Raw genomic sequence first — 18,010 nt, forward strand, 5'->3', positions numbered from 1 at the left:
GTTTCTATTTTGTCTCTGATTAGTGTCTCTGAGACTGTATACAAGGACAGTTTCAGCTGGTGATTCTCTTTCATCTCAAAGGCCACATGTTACTTTCTCTCAAAAAACATCATTTGTTTGTATTGTTCCATGCTAATGAAATCTATTAAATAAAAGATTTTAAAGTGTTAGAAAAAGCCTTACTCCCACTTTACAGCTATTTTAGTGATGCAAATGTAACCTGAAAACCTTCAGGTTTTCCTATCATTCACTTACTCAGTGTAGGTATAGTGGATTTCTTTCTACATGGAATGCCATCTAATAGGTATGAAGTTATTAGTTACCTGCCCCTATGAAATATAAAGTCCTGTGGGTTGGGGAAGATATGCACTAAATCAATATATCATTGAAAAGAGCTGTGCTATATAAGAAAAAGTACTGCTATAAAAATAATATTAAGGGAAACTTTTATTTAGATTGCAAGCTCAGGAAAGGCATCTTTAAGCATCCGTTCATCTTTTCCCCCCTCCATCCATCCTTCCTTCCAACAGATATTGCTCAGATGCCTCTCTAACAGACTGACATTTAAGCTGATCTCTGAAGGATGACTGAGCGATATCTGGGGAAGTAAGTAGGAGATCAGCTGGAGAGGAGGAAACAACTCTGAGTTGGGAAAGAGCTTCACACACAGAAAGAATGAAAACAGGCCACTGTGCTCAGGCTCACTGAGCAGGGGAGAGATGATAGTGGGGAGGGAGGCAGGGACCACAGCCTATTTGTGATCTTACTCTAAGAGCTCAGTAAGAAATGATGACCATAAATGGTGTAGGGCAGAGACAGGAAAAGAGGAAGAAGGGCAGTTTTGGAAAGAAAATATTAAAAGGGTGCTAAGTGCAGCCTCTCCCTGCTGATTCTGACACATACACTGAAGCAAGATGTGACTCCCTGCTATAGAACAGTGTTTTTCAAACTTGAGAAATGCATCAAAAGCTTTTGAAGGAAAACAAAAATTTATCCAAATGTCTCTCCCATGGTTATTTAAATGATTTTTATTTAATTTGAATATACAATAGTTGTTCTGTATGGTTAAATATGTAAAGCATAAAAGAAGGTGTACCTCCCTATGCTTATAGTTTATTTACAACTTAAACTCCACATAAATTGAAAACACGGAATACTGAAAATAACAACCTGAATTTAATGTGACAGATGATGTTTGGATAAAATGAAATATCTGCTTGCATTTTAAAAAGTATGGCACTGCCCACGGAGACACAGCTTCCCTGATTCAGCACATGCTAATGCCTTGAGGACTCCTCTGTGCATTGATTAGGAAGCCTTTCCTTGTACAGGGAGCTGGCACCATTTGGCAATTGCTTGATGGAGATGCATCATTTGAGTAGTAGGTCTGCCTCTCTTCTCATTAGTCAGACACAATGAAGTAGAAACACTCAGTGCCAAAGTCAGCCTATACATATACACAAGACAGTCCAAAACCAAGTCACTATCCATGGAAATGGAAAATCTAGAGAGAATTGCCTGGCCCCTTAGAATACATGGGCAAACCCCCATGGGTGTGGGGACTTCTGTTTAGACAACAATTCTAAATATGAGAGTGGATCATTCTCAGAGACTACCTAGAGGAAAAAAAGGAAAAGTATGCCTTTTCACATGGAGCCATGGGGATAGGATAAATCGTCCCCTCTAACATTCCAAAAAGGGATTCTTGGAATGGAAGGTTAGGTAGGGTCAAGAGGGATCATTAAGATTTGATTATAAGGAGAAGCCAACTTGGCCATGGTCACAAGACCCTGTGGTTCCTGCTTATAGGACTCAGGACAGATGAGATTACAAAGAGACCACGGAGAGGTCTCTACCTCCCCGGCCATGTGCTCAAAAAGGTTTACAGTACCAGCAGCCTCCCAAGTCAGGTGCACACACCAATGCTCTGGAGTGCAGGAAGAAAATATTCCAGGCCTTGGAAACCCAAGTGAGCCCACCCCTCAGGCATGTAGAGAACAGCTCCCAAAGAAGTGTGAGTGGGGCTTTGTAAAACTGAGAGCTCTCAACAGTTTGTATAATTTACCTAATGCACAGAGTGGCCAGTAGAGAAATGTGCATTTCCTGACAGGACAGAAAATGAGGTCATCTACAATTGTGAGTTGATCATAATTCATATGAAATACCAACTAAAGTTTTACTGTTCCAAAGTGTCCTATGTCTTCCTGTCCATCAATGAGGTCCCTCATTCCAGGGAGGGGGGCAGAGAAGGTACAAAAGAATAAACTTGAAACTTCAAACTTGAAAATCAAATTTTTACTTTAGGAGAAATGATATACAAGAGATCAAGGCTCACATTTGTAAGATTCAATCTTTGTTAGGAGAAATGAAATGATTCGCTGGGTCCCCAAAAGCCATGAATTGGAGAATCGATCGGAGGGTTTGTACTGTGAACCATAGATAAGGGAGGATATGGGATAAGGTACCAGAGTGTTGGGAGAGGTTGGTGGGGGAGAAAAATTCCCGGGTGTATTGGGAATCTGAGGTCAGAAGAGTCACATATTCATTCCATTTCTATCCTGGATATCTGCGGAGAGGGATGGCAGCAGCCTCATCAGATAATTAGAATGAACACAGAACAGCCATGTCAGGACAGAGGGACATAGACAGTACGTAGGCAGATAGAGCCTGAGATGGCCATCCAGGGGGCACTGACACGCTGCTTAGGTCCCCTTCTGGAACCAGCACTTGCTCCCCAAGCCACTGTGAGTGCTGGCAGCTGAGCCCTTTTCTAGGCCATGCCGCTAGCCAAAGAAGGCCTCCTAGCTCAAGGTTGTGTGAACTCCCAGGGCAGCCCACATCTTATGACTGTGCATTGCAGGGGGACACAAAGGTCCCTGCAATGGACCTTTGCCTCACCTGAACAACAGCTCCAGAGCAACCTGTATAATCAGTTTCTTCACAATTGTGAAGAACTGCATGGAAGTTCTAACTTCTCCACCTGGCTGGCTTCCTTCACTTCCCTACAGGTGTTGTTCTGGAGAACATTTGCCAATAAATGTTTTATAGGTTAAATCTAAAAGTCTGTTTCCCGGGGAACATGAGCTATGACAGGCCTCCTTGATCTCCCTAGCTCTGCGGTTGGGGGTTGAAGTTTGGAGGAAATCTGAGATGAGTTCTCCTGACCTGACACAGGTGAGAACTGTTGGATGATGGGTTGTCCATGGGCTGTGTGGTATGCTGAGAGGTAAGGCTTTGAGTAGATGTCACAAAGGCAAGGATGGATGATGTTGCTGAATTTCAGAGGATCAGTTAGAGCCAAGGTTGAGTCAGCATTGGTGGGGAGGAGTGGATGGCCACATGCCAACCATGCCTGACTATGCTAGAACACTGGCCAAAAGTGACCTCAGATATGAATCCTTCAGCACATCAGAAAGGCTAAAGGCAAATCCCAATGGTCCAGCTGGACAAGACAACTCAGGAAGGCCAGTGAGGACCGGAGGCTGGCTATCACATCAGGTGTCTCGCCCCTGGATGCAGGCGAATACTAAGTTCATTAGGTCCACCACCCACCATCCTTCCTACCACCAGAGGGAGGGAGAAGAAAGACTGGATGTTGACCCCAAAGAGATCTGCATTTTATGGGAGGTGGCTGAGTTGCCATGAAAGGAACAAAATGAAGCGTTTTTCCACCATATGTGGAAATAGGTACAAAAATATACAACTGAAAAGAAGAAGAAAAGACAAAAACACAAACCACTTGGGGCAAAAATCATATATGTGATATATATATATTTATAGACTTCACGTTCTTAACACTAAGAACTGGGCCTTGTTATAAGGCTTTAAGTAGTTTTGTAGTTTATGGACTTTTTAGGTTAAATTAGCCAAGCCGCCAGCTAGCTGATAGTGCATGTGAAATTCCACTCTGGTTACTGAAAAGGTATTTCCCCAGCAGGCAGCCAAGACCACCAGAATCTGAAGCACAGCTCCTATGTCCTATCATTTTAAGAGTGAACAGACAGGCCAGAGATGAACCACAACCAATCCCAAGGGAAGGTGCTAGAGTGAAATGCGGTTCAAGTCTCTGCTCTGACAGAAACAAGGCTCCTGTTCTCAGCCTTTTCATCTTTCTGTGTTTGCCTATAGTTTTCTCTTGTAACTCCCATAATAACCCCATGAGGGAGTCACTGTGATCATCCTAATTTTAGAGAGGACATGGATACCTAATGAGGTCCCAGGCTGGGCCGTGGCTGAGCAGGGGTTCGAAGCCAGACAGCTGGCTCCAGAGCCTCTCATGCGACCTCTGCAACCCACTGCCTCCTGACATGCTCCTTGTGTGTACATTACAAATGGTATTTGTGTCAGAGTGCATGGAACTGAAGAGTCATCTTAGCCATGCTAGACACGTAAGTATTGCCAAGTGCAGACGGTCACCCAGGTGAGTACAGATGTGGTGGGATTAGGACATATGGTGGCCAATGGGTAAAGAATAGGGGTTAGTGGTAAAGCCAGAACCACTCCCATTTGGCATAGCATGTAATGCATGTGGTAATTAGTTATATGCCTAAGGCCTTCATTTAGAAAATCTGTATATAGTTACTGCCACAGCCATGAAGGCACATGCATAATGAGGAAGGTGAAAAAGAGGCTCTTTGTAGTCACTGGTTCTTTCCATCATCTGTGCCCTGTATCATTGTATCCTTAATAGGACTTTCTGCAGCTTGTCACTGAGTCCCTTTCACGTCATAGAAGAGGAGTGTCTTAGTGAGGAAGAGTGAAGGGACAGAGGCAAGTGAAACATCTTTGTGAGCCAGTAACATTTGGACACTCCCAACACTTGGCAGTGCAAAAGTTAACATTCGCCAAATTTCCAAGCTGTCATTATCAGGGTGGTTTTCCCCCCTTTATTCATTTTTTAAGCAAATCTACCACCAATTGCTGTGTATGATAATAGTGGGATGCTAAGAGCACACATTTCAAACACAGGACAACAGAATTTAAAGGTTTTAATGCCCCACAGCAAATTGATTTAAGAATACTTAAGAACTGCTCATTTTAACTTTCCTCCTAGTAGAATCTATTTGTATCCCTGGTTTTAGCTTTGCAGACTTGGAGGGGGTGGTGAAAGATGAACGGGCAGTGCTCAGCCACAAGGGGAGAAAAACGTCATTCAGCCCTCAGAATAGCAACAGCAATAAATATGGTCATGGAGCTCTTCTGCTGAGGCTGAAACAACAGACAGGATCACATTTGTGGCACCCAGCAGGTCTTCTGGCTACAGAGGCTGGCTCAGGGGTTTGGAGGAAACACGTACAAAAGTTGATGCTGACGGAGAGGACATGCTTGACTTCAGAGCTGCGCCTTTGCATGCAGAGCTGGGGGTACTCAGCAACTTCTGGCCACAGGGGAGCCTGTCCTTAATCAGCTTTTGGGACAGCTGGCTCAGGGCTCAGGAGAGCTGAACTGAGAACTTCCTTGCATGTCTGCCTGAGAGCTTGCTGTTAGTTGCAGCTGCCACAGCCATGAAGGCACATACATAATGAGGAAGGGGAAAAAGAGGCTCTTTGTAGTCACTGGTTCTTTGAAGAGGTTCCGTGATTTCAGCCCCTTCGCAGTACGGAATCAGTACCTTTGCTCCAGGAGGCCCTGGATGAAGGGGCATCTCTCTCCTTTCAAAACACCTCGAGTCTCCCCTGCAGACCAAGTCACTGGACTCTAGCCATTTCTGAGACTCCCAGGGCTTCATCTTCTGTCACACTTCCTATATGTTTCAATTTCATCTTAGATATGGCCATGTCTCTGGGTGACTGTGGTTTTACCATCTCTGCATTCTTTTGCCAGTTGGAATTAGCAGGACTGGGATTTCACATTTGCCTAACTTGCACACAGTAGCAGTCACTCAGGATGAAAAGTTTTTAAGCTACTATATGTCCCTGACTTCCCCTTTGCATTTCAGAAATCAAAGCACCAACTGAATTTGATCGGTTTCCCTTTCCCTGTTAAACATCCCTACTCTAAAATAATAGAATTTCCTATAAAGCCAATGTCCTTCTCTCCATGATCTTGGTGGATCAAGGGTCTCTTCAACCAGTTCCCAGTGTCATGCAGGAAGTCACCAGAAACAGGTTCATGGTGGCCGCATGTCCTTCATCCTGTAGCCTTAACAGGCACAGATCCAGTTCCACACCTTTATTTGTTTCAGTTACATGCTTAGAATTGAAATTAATCTTTATCTATGAATCACAACATTGCTTTTATTTGAAAAGTGGAGTATGTAAAAACAAAAACAAATGTTGCTTTAGACGTTGGTATCTCAGTGTAAAAGTTAGCACTCTATTTTATTGTCACTATTATCTTAACTATTTAAAGGATCTTATTAAGACCAATAGGTAAAGGAAGTAGGTTTTATAGCATTAGCTCTCATGTTCGTTTTCCAAACGTCCCTGGTGACTTTGGATGGTTAAGAAAAAAATCGTGCCAGTGGGTTGAAGTTGGTGCCAAAGGAACATAGATGACTCTTTGGTGCCCATGACCTGCCGCTGCCAAAACCTTATCTTGTCCTATTTATACATTCACAAAGCAAAATCTTCCTTAGAGCAACCCTTGTGACATTAGCATTTTCTTTCTTTAAAACTTGTGCCTTTGAGATTTTATGCCATTTTTCTCATGTGGCCAGAGATAATATAGGCATAAATTAACTTCTCTGATGATTATTTACTGACTATAGTAACATAAAAGCAAGGACACTGGAAAAATAAATTGCAACACATACTTAAATATTCTAATTTGAATTACAAAGATAAGTACCAAATGCTCTTAAACCCATGGAAAGATTCCTTTAAAGATAAAAAGAAAATACTACCCAAACCATTTATTGGGAAATAGGAAGAAAAAGTCACCTTCCACGTGAGGATGGCATTCTGTGGTTATAACAAAGAATGAATTGTATATGAGCACACTTAAACCAGTAAGAAAGCACTTGAATTAGTAAACAAATACTTAACTTTATGAAATATAACTAATAAAAAGCTGCAATTTTAGACCTAAGCATTAAGTATCTTATATGGCATATGCTTTTTCCAAGATTGCATGTAAAAATCCTAGAGGCTTTATAGTTTCAATCATTTATAAATAGGCTCTTCATAGTGTTACATTAATGAAAGAAGCCTTAGTGATATTATTCAAATACCAGTAGAGCACCTGGGAAGGGACTCTTCTTTTTCTCCTTGACTCACCTTACCTTCATATTCTAAGTGATATTTGCATACTATTAACATAATCACTACATATTCTTCTAGTGATCTATTCTAGTGGGAATGGCATGAAGTTCAGAAATGAATCTGAACCTAGCTGTGAGTACTACTTAAGTATTTTATCATTTCTTTTATTAGAAATACTTGATTTCCACATAATACTGATTATTTCACATGTGTTTTTGAAGTATAAATGGCTAAAATTCACATTACATCATTAGAATTGCCAAAATGAAGTGCCAAAATATAGCCACTCTGGCAGCCAAGCCCCTTTGACTATAGCACAAGTTATATTAGTAGTTACCATTTACCCAGAGTGTTAAAAATACTAGTGATTTGTACTGTTCCAATGTTGTCTTTTATAATTGTTACATACCTTGTGCAAAACATTGTATAAGGTACTTAACATTTAAAAAATCATGATTAATCTCACTATGGTTATCATGATTAATCTCACTATGGTTGACCCTTGAACAACACTGGTGTGAACTTCACAGGTGTACTTATATTTGAATTTCTTTTCTCCATACAGTTGGCCTTTGCTTCCATGGATTCAACCAATGGAGAATGGAAAATAGTATTTTCAATCTGTGGTTGAAAAAATACAGATGTGGAGGACCAACTGTATGCATTGCTCTACAGTTTTATGTAGGGGACTTGAACATTCATGAATTTTGGTGTCGGGGGTGGCGTGGGCATGTCCTGGAATAAACCCCACATGGCTACTGAGGGACAACAGCCCAGATCTGTGCCCCAGTGAGTGGAGCTGTGGGATGTGGAGAAAGGTGCATAGAATTTGGAGCTGGAAGCCTGATGGTTTGGTACCCTCTCTATCAATTATTAGGGTAGCTGGCTTCATGTCTGTGTTCTGATTCCTTATCTCACAAAGGGAATTGTTGGGAAAATCCAATGAGTACTGTTTTTAGAAAGAAACTAGATATTATTAGGGAAATGTTGGCACGAATTTGTGGTAAGTGTTGGTTTAGTTTTTGGAGGTTTCTCTCCACCCTGTTCCTCCCAGCCTTTTTTCCCCCTCTACAAGTTCTAAAAAATTGTGGGCAAAAAATTCCTGAAGTAAAATATTTAGTGACTTGAGGAATACGTAACATTTACACATGATTAGTGAAATCACAGTGGATGTCTCTGTGGTTGTCCCTCACTGCCTGAGGCTGGCTCTTGCAGTGGTGAGAACATGGTCTCCAAATCAGTCCTCTGGGGTCAAGTCCTAGTTTGGACACTTATTAATAACAATGTGAGTTTGGGAAATTTCCCGACCTTTCTGTTTCTCAATATCCTTATTTATAAAATAGAGATATTTTCCCTGCCTTAAGAGATTTTACAAGTGTTAAATACAATGTACTTATAATATCCTCAAAATAGTTCCGGGCACACACTAAACACTCCAACAATATTAACAGTCATGTAGTGCAAGTGCATCTTTGAATTGTTTATTGGCCCATTTCCACATAGTCACTCTGAAATGTACACCATTCCTCACAGTAGAGATGAATGTGAGAGGGTGGGCGATGTGTCAAATCCTCCTCACTAGAAAAACAACATGAATTCTCTACTAAAAAATAAAGAATTTAGTGCATTATTAACATTGCAGTCATTCTTTAAAAAACTAGAATATTAATGAAATTATTGCAAGTCTATAGAGCCTCCTGCATTAATAAGGTGCACTTGGTACTTGGTATTATGTACGATTATTTGCTCTGGGATGCAAGAAAAACCAGAGGAAACATTTTAGAGTCTCAAAAAGCAAGTGTGGGCTATTCTAAGATCAAGGAGGCTTTCTTTTGCTTAGAAGCCCACAGCAGGTAATATGGATTTTTTGAGGAAAAAGTGGAGGAGTCTTGGCATCTTGAGTCTTTATGCTGGTGGCTTGGTTCAGTGGGGTTTTACCAGGTTGTTTTATGAAAGTGGTTCCAAATTATTAAGTCTTTCCTTCCAGATACCATAAATCAGCCTTTGACTTTCATATACTATTCTGCTTTACAAATTCTCCAGGTGGGACAAACTAGGGGCTGAGAATTGGGATGATTCATCAATTGTAAACTAAATTGGTAATTCTCAAGCTTAATATGCATCAGTGAAACTGATGGATTTTTCCCCCATCAGTTTAAAAAGCTGGAGAGCTCTTTAAAAAACCGATTGCTGGGCTCCACCTCCATATTTTCTGATTCAGTTGTTATTGTTTGTTAGGGGGCCACACTTTGGAAATCACTGTGATATATCAAATACTGGAGGGAAGTTGACTAGAGCTCAGGTAAACTGGCTAGAACCATCACAGTTCTTTTAGCACATCAGTTAACTCAGATGAGCCAGCCGTGTTTTACCTCATTAAGTTAGATAATACTTAGAGTTTTGTAGATGTTTGAGAATATCAGAGAGTAAGAATTCTTCATATGTGAGATAAAAGTTCCTCATATTTGAGATAAAAATTCTAAACAATAATTTCTAATTTGCTCCCCCCTTTTTGTTATATATACACATACAAATTATATATTCTTTCAATTCCCATGGGTCAGATGACTTGATTGGGTCAGGACAGAGTAGGCGAAGTAGCTTCTGGGTGCTTAGAGTTAGTGTTGATGTTGCTACTCTCAGGTGAAAGTGGAAAAGATGCTTTTTCTAATTTTGGAAAATTTCATTTTGAACTTGATAGCTTAATTAGTTAAACATATTATTTAGAGACTAGAGACATTTCTGTTTTCTAATTTGTTAAGAAAGAAAAAAGCAGAGGATTGATTTTTCTTTAAAAAATAGAGACCTCTGCTGGTCATTCATGAAAGTACTTTAAAATACAAAAACCTAGAGTATTCCAATTTGTCAAAAGGTTACAACATCTGACTTATTCTAACTATACTTAAAAATTATATATATATATCTCCTAATACCTGTCAGAATAGATAAGAAGATCGGTAATAGAATTTTAGGAATTTACATAGGGTAACTTTTATAAATATATACATCATTCAGCCATAACAGTTCTACATGATAATTTAAAATTTGATTGAAGCATAAGACATAAATAAAAGCAAACAAATCCTGATGATCCAGGAATTTTCACAAACTGGAATTTTCACAAACTGGATCTCTCTGTGTAGCCATTATGTCTGATAGATTTTTTATTGTAATTTTATAGGTAAGACTCAAGCTCAGAGAGGTTGTGTGATCAATCAACTCCATTTTAAATTCATTTACATAGAAATCAAGAATTTCTTTTTTTTAAAATTAAAAAAAAATATTTTATTTATTTATCTTTAGAGGGGAAGGGAAGGAGAGAGGGAGAGAAATATCAGTGTATGGTTGCCTCTGCCGAGGACACACAATGTATCATGTGTCCCCTGCCAGGAACTGGCCTGCAACCCAGGCATGTGCCCTGACTGGGAATCGAACTGCGATCCTCTGGTTCGCAGGCCTGTGCTCAATCCACTGAGCTACACCAGCCAGGGCAGAAACCAAGAATTTCAATAAATGTTAATATATTAGACAGTCAATTAATAGAGCTGTAATCCTCAACCCAGATTTGTAAAAACAAATTTTTTTCAAATGAAAATACCTTTACACATAGAATTCCTAGAGCAGTAGACTAAACAGGCTATAATTTATTCTTATTATGGTTAGTTGTTATTATTTGCTGTTGCTGTTTTTGTTGGTGATGATCTACTGTTTTTAGTAAATTAATAGGTACCAAATTTAATCATTAATTAAAAAATTCAATGTAAAATGGCAGATTATCTGTGTCAAAGTTTTCACTTTTTAAAAATCTTTATTATGCCCTGGCTGGCGTAGCTCAGTGGATTGAGCACAGGCCTGCGAACCAGAGGATCGTGGTTCGATTCCCAGTCAGGGCACATGCCTGGGTTGCAGGCCAGTTCCCTGCAGGCCAACTCCCAGCAGGGGACGCACGAAAGGCAACCATACATTGATGTCTCTCTCCCTCTCTCCTTCCCCTCTAAAGATAAATAAATAAATAAAATTAAAAAAAAGAAAGCCCATTTAAAAAAATCTTTATTATATTTGTTTCCATTACCATTTAGTCCCCTTATACCCTACCCCCCAGAAACCTCACACTGTTGTCCATGTCCATGAGTCCTTTTTCCTTTTCACTTAATGCCTTCACCCCCTAACCTCCTCCCCCACTAGCTTTCATCTGTTCTTCAATGAGTCTTAATTTTGCTTGTTAGTTCAGTTTGTTCATTAGATTCCACATATGAGTGAAATCATAAGGTATTTGTCTTTCTCTTACTGGCTTATTTCACCTGGCATAATGTTCTCTAGGTCCATCCATACAGTTTCAAAGGGTAAAACTTCCTCCTTTTTTCCAGCCGAGTAGATTTCCACCATGTAGAGGTCCCATAGTTGTTTTTTCCACTCATCTACTGTGCATCTACTGATGGATACTTGGGCTGCTTCCATATCTTGGTGCAAATCATGCTGCAATAAACACAGGGGTGCTTATGTTCTTTTGAGTGAGTGTTTTGGGTTCCTTTGGATATATTCCCAGAAGTGGGAGTGCTGGATCAAAAGGCAGATCCATTTTTAATTTTTTGAGGTATCTCCATCCTGCTTTCCACAGTGGCTGCACCAGTCTGCATTCCCACCAACAGTGCAAAAGTGTTTCTCTTTTTCTACATCCTTGCCAGCACTTGTTTGTTGATTTATTGATGATAGCCATTCTGATAGGTTTGAGGTAATACCTCATTGTGGTTTTAATTTGCATTTCTCTGATGATTAGTGATATTGAACTTTTTTTGTATGTTTATTGGCCATCTGTATGTCCTCCTTAAAGAATTGTCTATTCAAATCCTTTGCCAATTTTTTAAATTGGGTTGTTTGGTTTTTTTTGTATGTGTGTTGAGTTTTGTAAGTTCTTTATAAGCTTTGGATATTAACCCCTTGTATCATATGTATCCTCAATTGTCTTCTCCCATTATGTAGGTTGTCATTTAATTTTGTTGATGTTTTCTTTTGCTGTGCAAAAAATTTGTCTTGATGTAGTCCAATTTGTTAATTACTTAATTTATTTTTGTTTACTTCCCTGGGGAGATATATCTGATAAAAAAATTTCTACAGGCAATGTCCAAGATTTTACTGCCTATGTTTTCTTCTAAGATTTTTATGGTTTCAGCTCAAACATTTAAGTCTTTGATCCATTTTGACTTCACTCTTGTGTGTGTGGTATAAGAAGGTGGTCTAGTTTCATTTTTTGCACATATCTGTCCAATCTTCTTAACACTATTTATAGAAGTGACCTACTCTTTTTCTCCATTAATTAATAAGCAGTCTTACAGCATCTTTAATGTACCAGGCACTAATCTGGGTTCCTGGAAATAATAAAATGAATAACATTAGGCCTTGACCTTAAGCAGCTTTGAGTCTAATGCACAAGACAGACATATAAACAGTAGTTTGATACTATAGTTTGTGGTTTAATAGAAGTGTATATGCCTATGTGGACTGATTTTCAAGAGGGTGGCTATATTTTTTCCAAAGTCAACCTCACACTATGCAAAGGTTGAAACTCCACAAATTTCTCTCTTTTGTTATTAAAGCTAGCATATTAAAGCTAGTAATAAAAAACAATACTTGACGAGTAGTCAGAAAAGTCGTGTTTGAGACTTCCACTCAGTAGCTCAGCCCTTCCACTCAGTAGCTCAGCCCTTCCACTCAGTAGCTCTAGGATGTGGGACCACTCTCTGTCATGAAACCTTATTTTCCTCAATTATAAATTAGGGATGGCAGCTACCGCAGGCTATCATGGGGACCAAATGAGATTTCAAGAGAGTCATCTGTTATCTTTATACAAAGTTCTACATTACGCTTTGTTTATAGGATATTATAAATATTTAACACCAATGCAATAATCAATTCACTCAGTGTTTTTAGGTTTATGGTTTTGCTCCTGAGAAGATGTGCACGAGAAACTGCTGTGTTTGACAGTGGCCAGATAGACATGTGCATATTTACCTTCTTCCTAGGTACCATGAAGAGAATGAAAACATTGTGAGGGTAGTGGGTGAGTAATGGGGAAGGAAGCAGAATTAAGTTGGTTGGGACATTAAAATGTACCCAAAGCAGGTTAATATACAAACACACTCAACTCACTCACTCACACACTCACAAATTTACCCAGAGATCTCCTGATTCTCATGATCATCATCAAAATAATTTATTAAACACTAAATAAAATCCATACATTCCATGGTGTGCAGGTAAATGCTTAACAACTAACTCTGGGGGGAAAAAGCCAAATGTATGATAGATAACACTGGCCAATTTCTATTGTGTAAATTCTCCTACCAGAGCCAATTTCAGGCTACTAACATAACATCACTGAACAGGGAGTTAGGAAGAGATGCACAGCAGCATGTCTTTACATGTGATTTCCATCATATGAATATAATAGACAAAAAATCTCGAGTGTAGATAATAAACACAGCAAAATGATCAGGAAGTAATGAGTTTTGAGTATTTGCTAGCTCTATTTTAAAATTATTTAAATGCAATTCAATTTTAATTGTTAATATTAGCTGTGTTGAACATCTAGCTTGAAAAATTCCCGAAAATTTAGCTATCAGCTCTCTTCAGCCTGCGTGAGCCAGTGGTGGCCCAATACTAGATATCTTTGTAATTGTACCAGTATGATACTAGTTATGGTAACTAGTTATGGGACCTAACTTCTGGGAAGACATTTTATTAGCATTCTTTCGCTATAGTCCTATAATAAACTCCTAGATATCCACCCTGTGTTGTAATCTCATCTCTCTCCCTCCATATTTGAGTTCTCTGAGACCAGTGACTGTGACTTTTAACTCCACATCTTTTGTTTCTTGGACTGTTCCTGGAACAGGGAAAGCTCAACAAATGCACATTGAAGAAGTAAACTGACCTGGATCTGGCTCCTGTTCTCCTAATGTCATAGACAAGGACGCACAGCAACAGAACACACACACAACTTGAATAAATGTGTGAATGAATAATAAAGTTTTTCTATTACCTACAAAGGATTTAGTGGGATGGAAAATAGTAGGGATTATGGACCAATGCAAACATGCTCAGTTCTTTTTCTGCCCTGTTGTGACTTAATACCGAAATACAACCATCTTTCCCAGCCTCATGTGTTTACTGATATTCTTTAGTGTTCAAATCTGTAAGAGGTAAAAGCAGCACATATTCACTATAGAAAAATTATAGTATGGAGAAGTACAAAGAAATAAAAGCCACCAATATTTGTAAGATTGATATTTCAGTGAAGATAGGTTAAGATAATAGCACTTGGAAAACACCAAACAACTGGCTTAAACAAAGTGCTTTATTTCTTCAAGTAAAAATTTGCAGGTGTACACTCAGGTGGATGTGGTGGCTCTGCTTTCCAAAGTCCCTGTGTATGTTACATGCCATTGAGTCAGCTCTGACTCCCAGCGACTGCATGAATGTGTGATGTCCAAAATGTCCTGTCCTCAGGTGCTTAATTTCCCTTCAGCCCAGGGACTTGCCCATCCTGAGGGTCCCTGTCAGCATATAACCTCCTGGAAGCAGGATGGAGAATGGAATGAAGAGACATGGGGCCAACTGTTTCTTTAAGGAGGCTTTCTAGAACTTGCCCTGTGGCATGTGCATTATATCCCATTTGTTAGAACACAGTCGCAGGACCACCTTTAGCTGCAATGGAACCTGGGAAATGCAGTCTTTATTATCAGCAGCCATGTGCTTAGCTAAAATTTTGTTTATCATTGAAGAGGGGGAAAACAGATTTTTAGGGCCACCAATTTACTGCAGTTATTTATGAGTTAAAATGCAAACATAGGAATTGGAAGGTTGAGAGTTATAACCATTTTCAAGGTTTTTGATGCATACTGGTCAATTTCCCTTCAGGAGCTCTGTACATATGGACACTCCCAAGGGTATATATGAATGTTTTACATTCAACACTAACACAGGAACCAATCACTTCATTCAATGTTTATGCAGCTTTGCTGAGGGGAACATGTGGTAGAGAAGTGCTCAGTGTTTGACAGACCTGAGCTTTATTGGCAGGGCTCTTTCAGCTGTGAGTGACAGACAGCTTACCAAGGATGTTGAGTTTATTCAGATACTGAGGTATAGTATATGTTGGAAACTGAAGCTGGAGAATTAAAAGTAAAGTTCTTCTGAAGAGGAATGGAGAGGGGATTATATAAATAGTTGCAAAATTTTGAGACCTAAAGAGAGAGGAGAAAGTGTAATACTATGTCCTCTTAATGGCTTGGCGGGGCTTTCCACATGTTTTCATCAACCGCCATATGGCAGGAAATGTCCAAAGTGCTTTATGCACACTGTCTCACTCAATTCCCAGGGCCACCCCATATTTCTATATATCCATAGTTCATACGTGATGAAGTGGAGGCTCAAGAGAGGTTATTGGGGTGGAGCTAGAATTTGAATCCCACTCTGTCTTGATTTCAAAGTTGTGTTTTTCCCTTTCCATTCTGAAGCATGAACTGATGAAAAACAAATTTGGCAGGAGTCACTTTTGCTGTAGCATTTGAATTAACTTAGAAGTATGAAGTATTACAAAGGGGAAAAGGGACCTTATGAGACTTGTATCTTACAAAGGGCCTTTTTTGACTTGAGTTGGATTATTTCCTCTTTTTAATTAATTAATTAATTAATTATTTACTTCCTCTCTTTTCACATAATACTTGTGTTCACTGAGCTAAGACATCTGGGTCTTATCTCCATTGTGGTTGGCTATTTATTTTGTTGTCTCTGCCACCAGGCTTATATCTTGGGTGCCAGGTATCAGGTCTTACACATCTTTGTATTTTCAGGGTCCAGTATAATGCTTGGAATGTAACAGGTACTCAATAAATATTTGCTGAATGCATTATACAAGCATTCATGGTCATATTAATACATATTTACTACAAAAGAAATTTTATCAATTTACTAAGGCATTAAATTTTAAGAGATATACAATAATAATTAGACTAGTATAAAATTATGACTCTAATCATGGTTATAAAGAGAATGTTTATAAGGCACCTTAACTTGTGAATAATATTGTGTGCCTACAACATGCTAGGCTGTTTTAAGTGTTTTAACACAGTATTTTGTTACTTAATTGTCACAAAACCTTACTAGGGTAATAAATTTTCCCTCCAAAAAAAGTGGGGACAAAATTGAAAAAACAGGACATGAATCCAGGTAGATTTGTTCTAAAATTTCTGTGTTTAACAACTAAGCTCTTTAACCTTACCATTTGTATTAGTTGCTTATGAGAATAACAATAACCACGACTTTGCATGACTCCATAGAAGTCGTTCTAATAACACCTAAATCCTTATCCTGTTACTTTGTCTGGCAATTGGAACTTCTCCACCAAAGGCACCGACTTTCCCAGAAGAACCCGAGGAATATTGGAAAATTGCTGCATTTATACCTCAGCAACCCCTACTCCATCTCCAAAACCAACGAGTAATTTGCAATCAACTTTATTCATTACTCACTTTAGTAATCAGAGAATTTTAGGTCGTTTCTCCTAAAAACCGTTCACTTGTATCTCTCCGGTAACCCCTGCACTCCAGAGGCTTTCTGGGGAATGGACGCCTCCAAATATTCTCAGTCGCCGCCGCGCAGCTTCTGGCTGCAGAAACTACACTTCCCAGTGGCCCATTCGTCTGCGCGCTGTTGCTTTCCCAGCTCCCCCGAAAAACTATTGATGCTTTGCGGGGCAGTGAGGGTGGGAGAAGGATAGGGTGCTCCTCGAAATGGCTCGGATGCAAGATGAGCAAAGAGGGGGCGTGCCCTTGGTGGCGGAAGGAAAGTCGGATGCAGAGGTTAAGCTCATTCTGTACCACTGGACGCATTCCTTCAGCTCCCAAAAGGTAAAGGCCTCCGTTAGGAGGGCGGGCGGTGAGGATTGGTTTTCAGCACCCGGACAGCTCCCTCTGGGCCTCACCGGGCCTCTGACCTAGCTGGAAACAGGCCTCCAACTCCCTAACCCGGCTAGTGCTTCCTCCAGGGCAGGGATGAACCTTAGAGGGGAGCAAAGAGAATCGGCCTGAGACGGAAAAAATAGGACCCAGGCACCACGATTCCTGCAATAAGACCAAAAGCTTCACTTTCTGGTGTTTGCGCTAGAGGCCTTGTCCCTTTGGCTTTGCAGGGTGAGGCAGGCAGAGGGAAGCACCCTCAAAGAGCTGAATGATCTGAAATTCCTGGTTTTATTTCGTTTTGTTCCTATCCACTCTCTTTCACAAGGCCTAGCATATCTGTATTTCAGAGTCTTGTCTGGGGAAGGATACAATTAGGTTTAGGGCACAAAATACTGGTGATGGGGAGGGTGACTATAAATTATTGTAGCCAGAATCATTTTCATTACTTATCTTTCTAATTTATAAGAACAAGGCACTAGAACATATCTGATTTGTTAATTCTAGAATAGGAATACAGCCACAGGTACACACTCTGAGAAATGCATCGTTAGGTGAATTTGTCGGTCTGTGAACATCACAGAGTGCCTGTGCACAGACCTGGATGGTATAGGCTGTATGGTATAGCCTGTGGTTTCTAGGCTACAGGCCTGTACAGTGTGTTATGGTACAAAACTACATGAGATTAAATCAAGCACAAGAGAAAATGATGCAATCAAGAGATGCATAAACATGAAATATATGAGGCTGTTGCTGGTGGATCATGACATACTGTTTTCCAACAAATATGCTCTAAAATAATGATAAAAAATATAGTATAGTATAAACATATACCTGTATCATAGTCATTTA

At 39.7% G+C, this 18,010-nt stretch overlaps 1 protein-coding gene across 4 annotated transcripts in view; it reads left to right on the forward strand.

Annotated features, from left to right (window-relative positions):
• Positions 1-18,010, forward strand: part of GDAP1 (ganglioside induced differentiation associated protein 1) — a 55,549-nt gene that overhangs the window by 16,481 nt on the left and 21,058 nt on the right. For 2 of the 4 annotated variants that reach the window (XM_037039716.1, XM_037039715.1), the window contains exon 3: positions 7,281-7,334. Coding sequence is in view for 1 of the 4 variants with exons in the window: in XM_037039713.1 (XP_036895608.1) it covers positions 16,994-17,110 (117 nt within the window). In the remaining 3 variants the exon portion in view is untranslated. Of the gene's footprint in view, positions 1-7,280; positions 7,335-16,959; positions 17,111-18,010 lie in introns of those variants that run through there. The other 2 variants (XM_037039713.1, XM_037039714.1) reach the window with 2 other exon arrangements.

This window comes from Sturnira hondurensis, unplaced genomic scaffold, assembly GCF_014824575.4.
Source record: "Sturnira hondurensis isolate 20B ecotype Veracruz unplaced genomic scaffold, ASM1482457v3 Scaffold0025406, whole genome shotgun sequence".
NCBI classification, from domain to species: Eukaryota; Metazoa; Chordata; class Mammalia; order Chiroptera; family Phyllostomidae; genus Sturnira; species Sturnira hondurensis.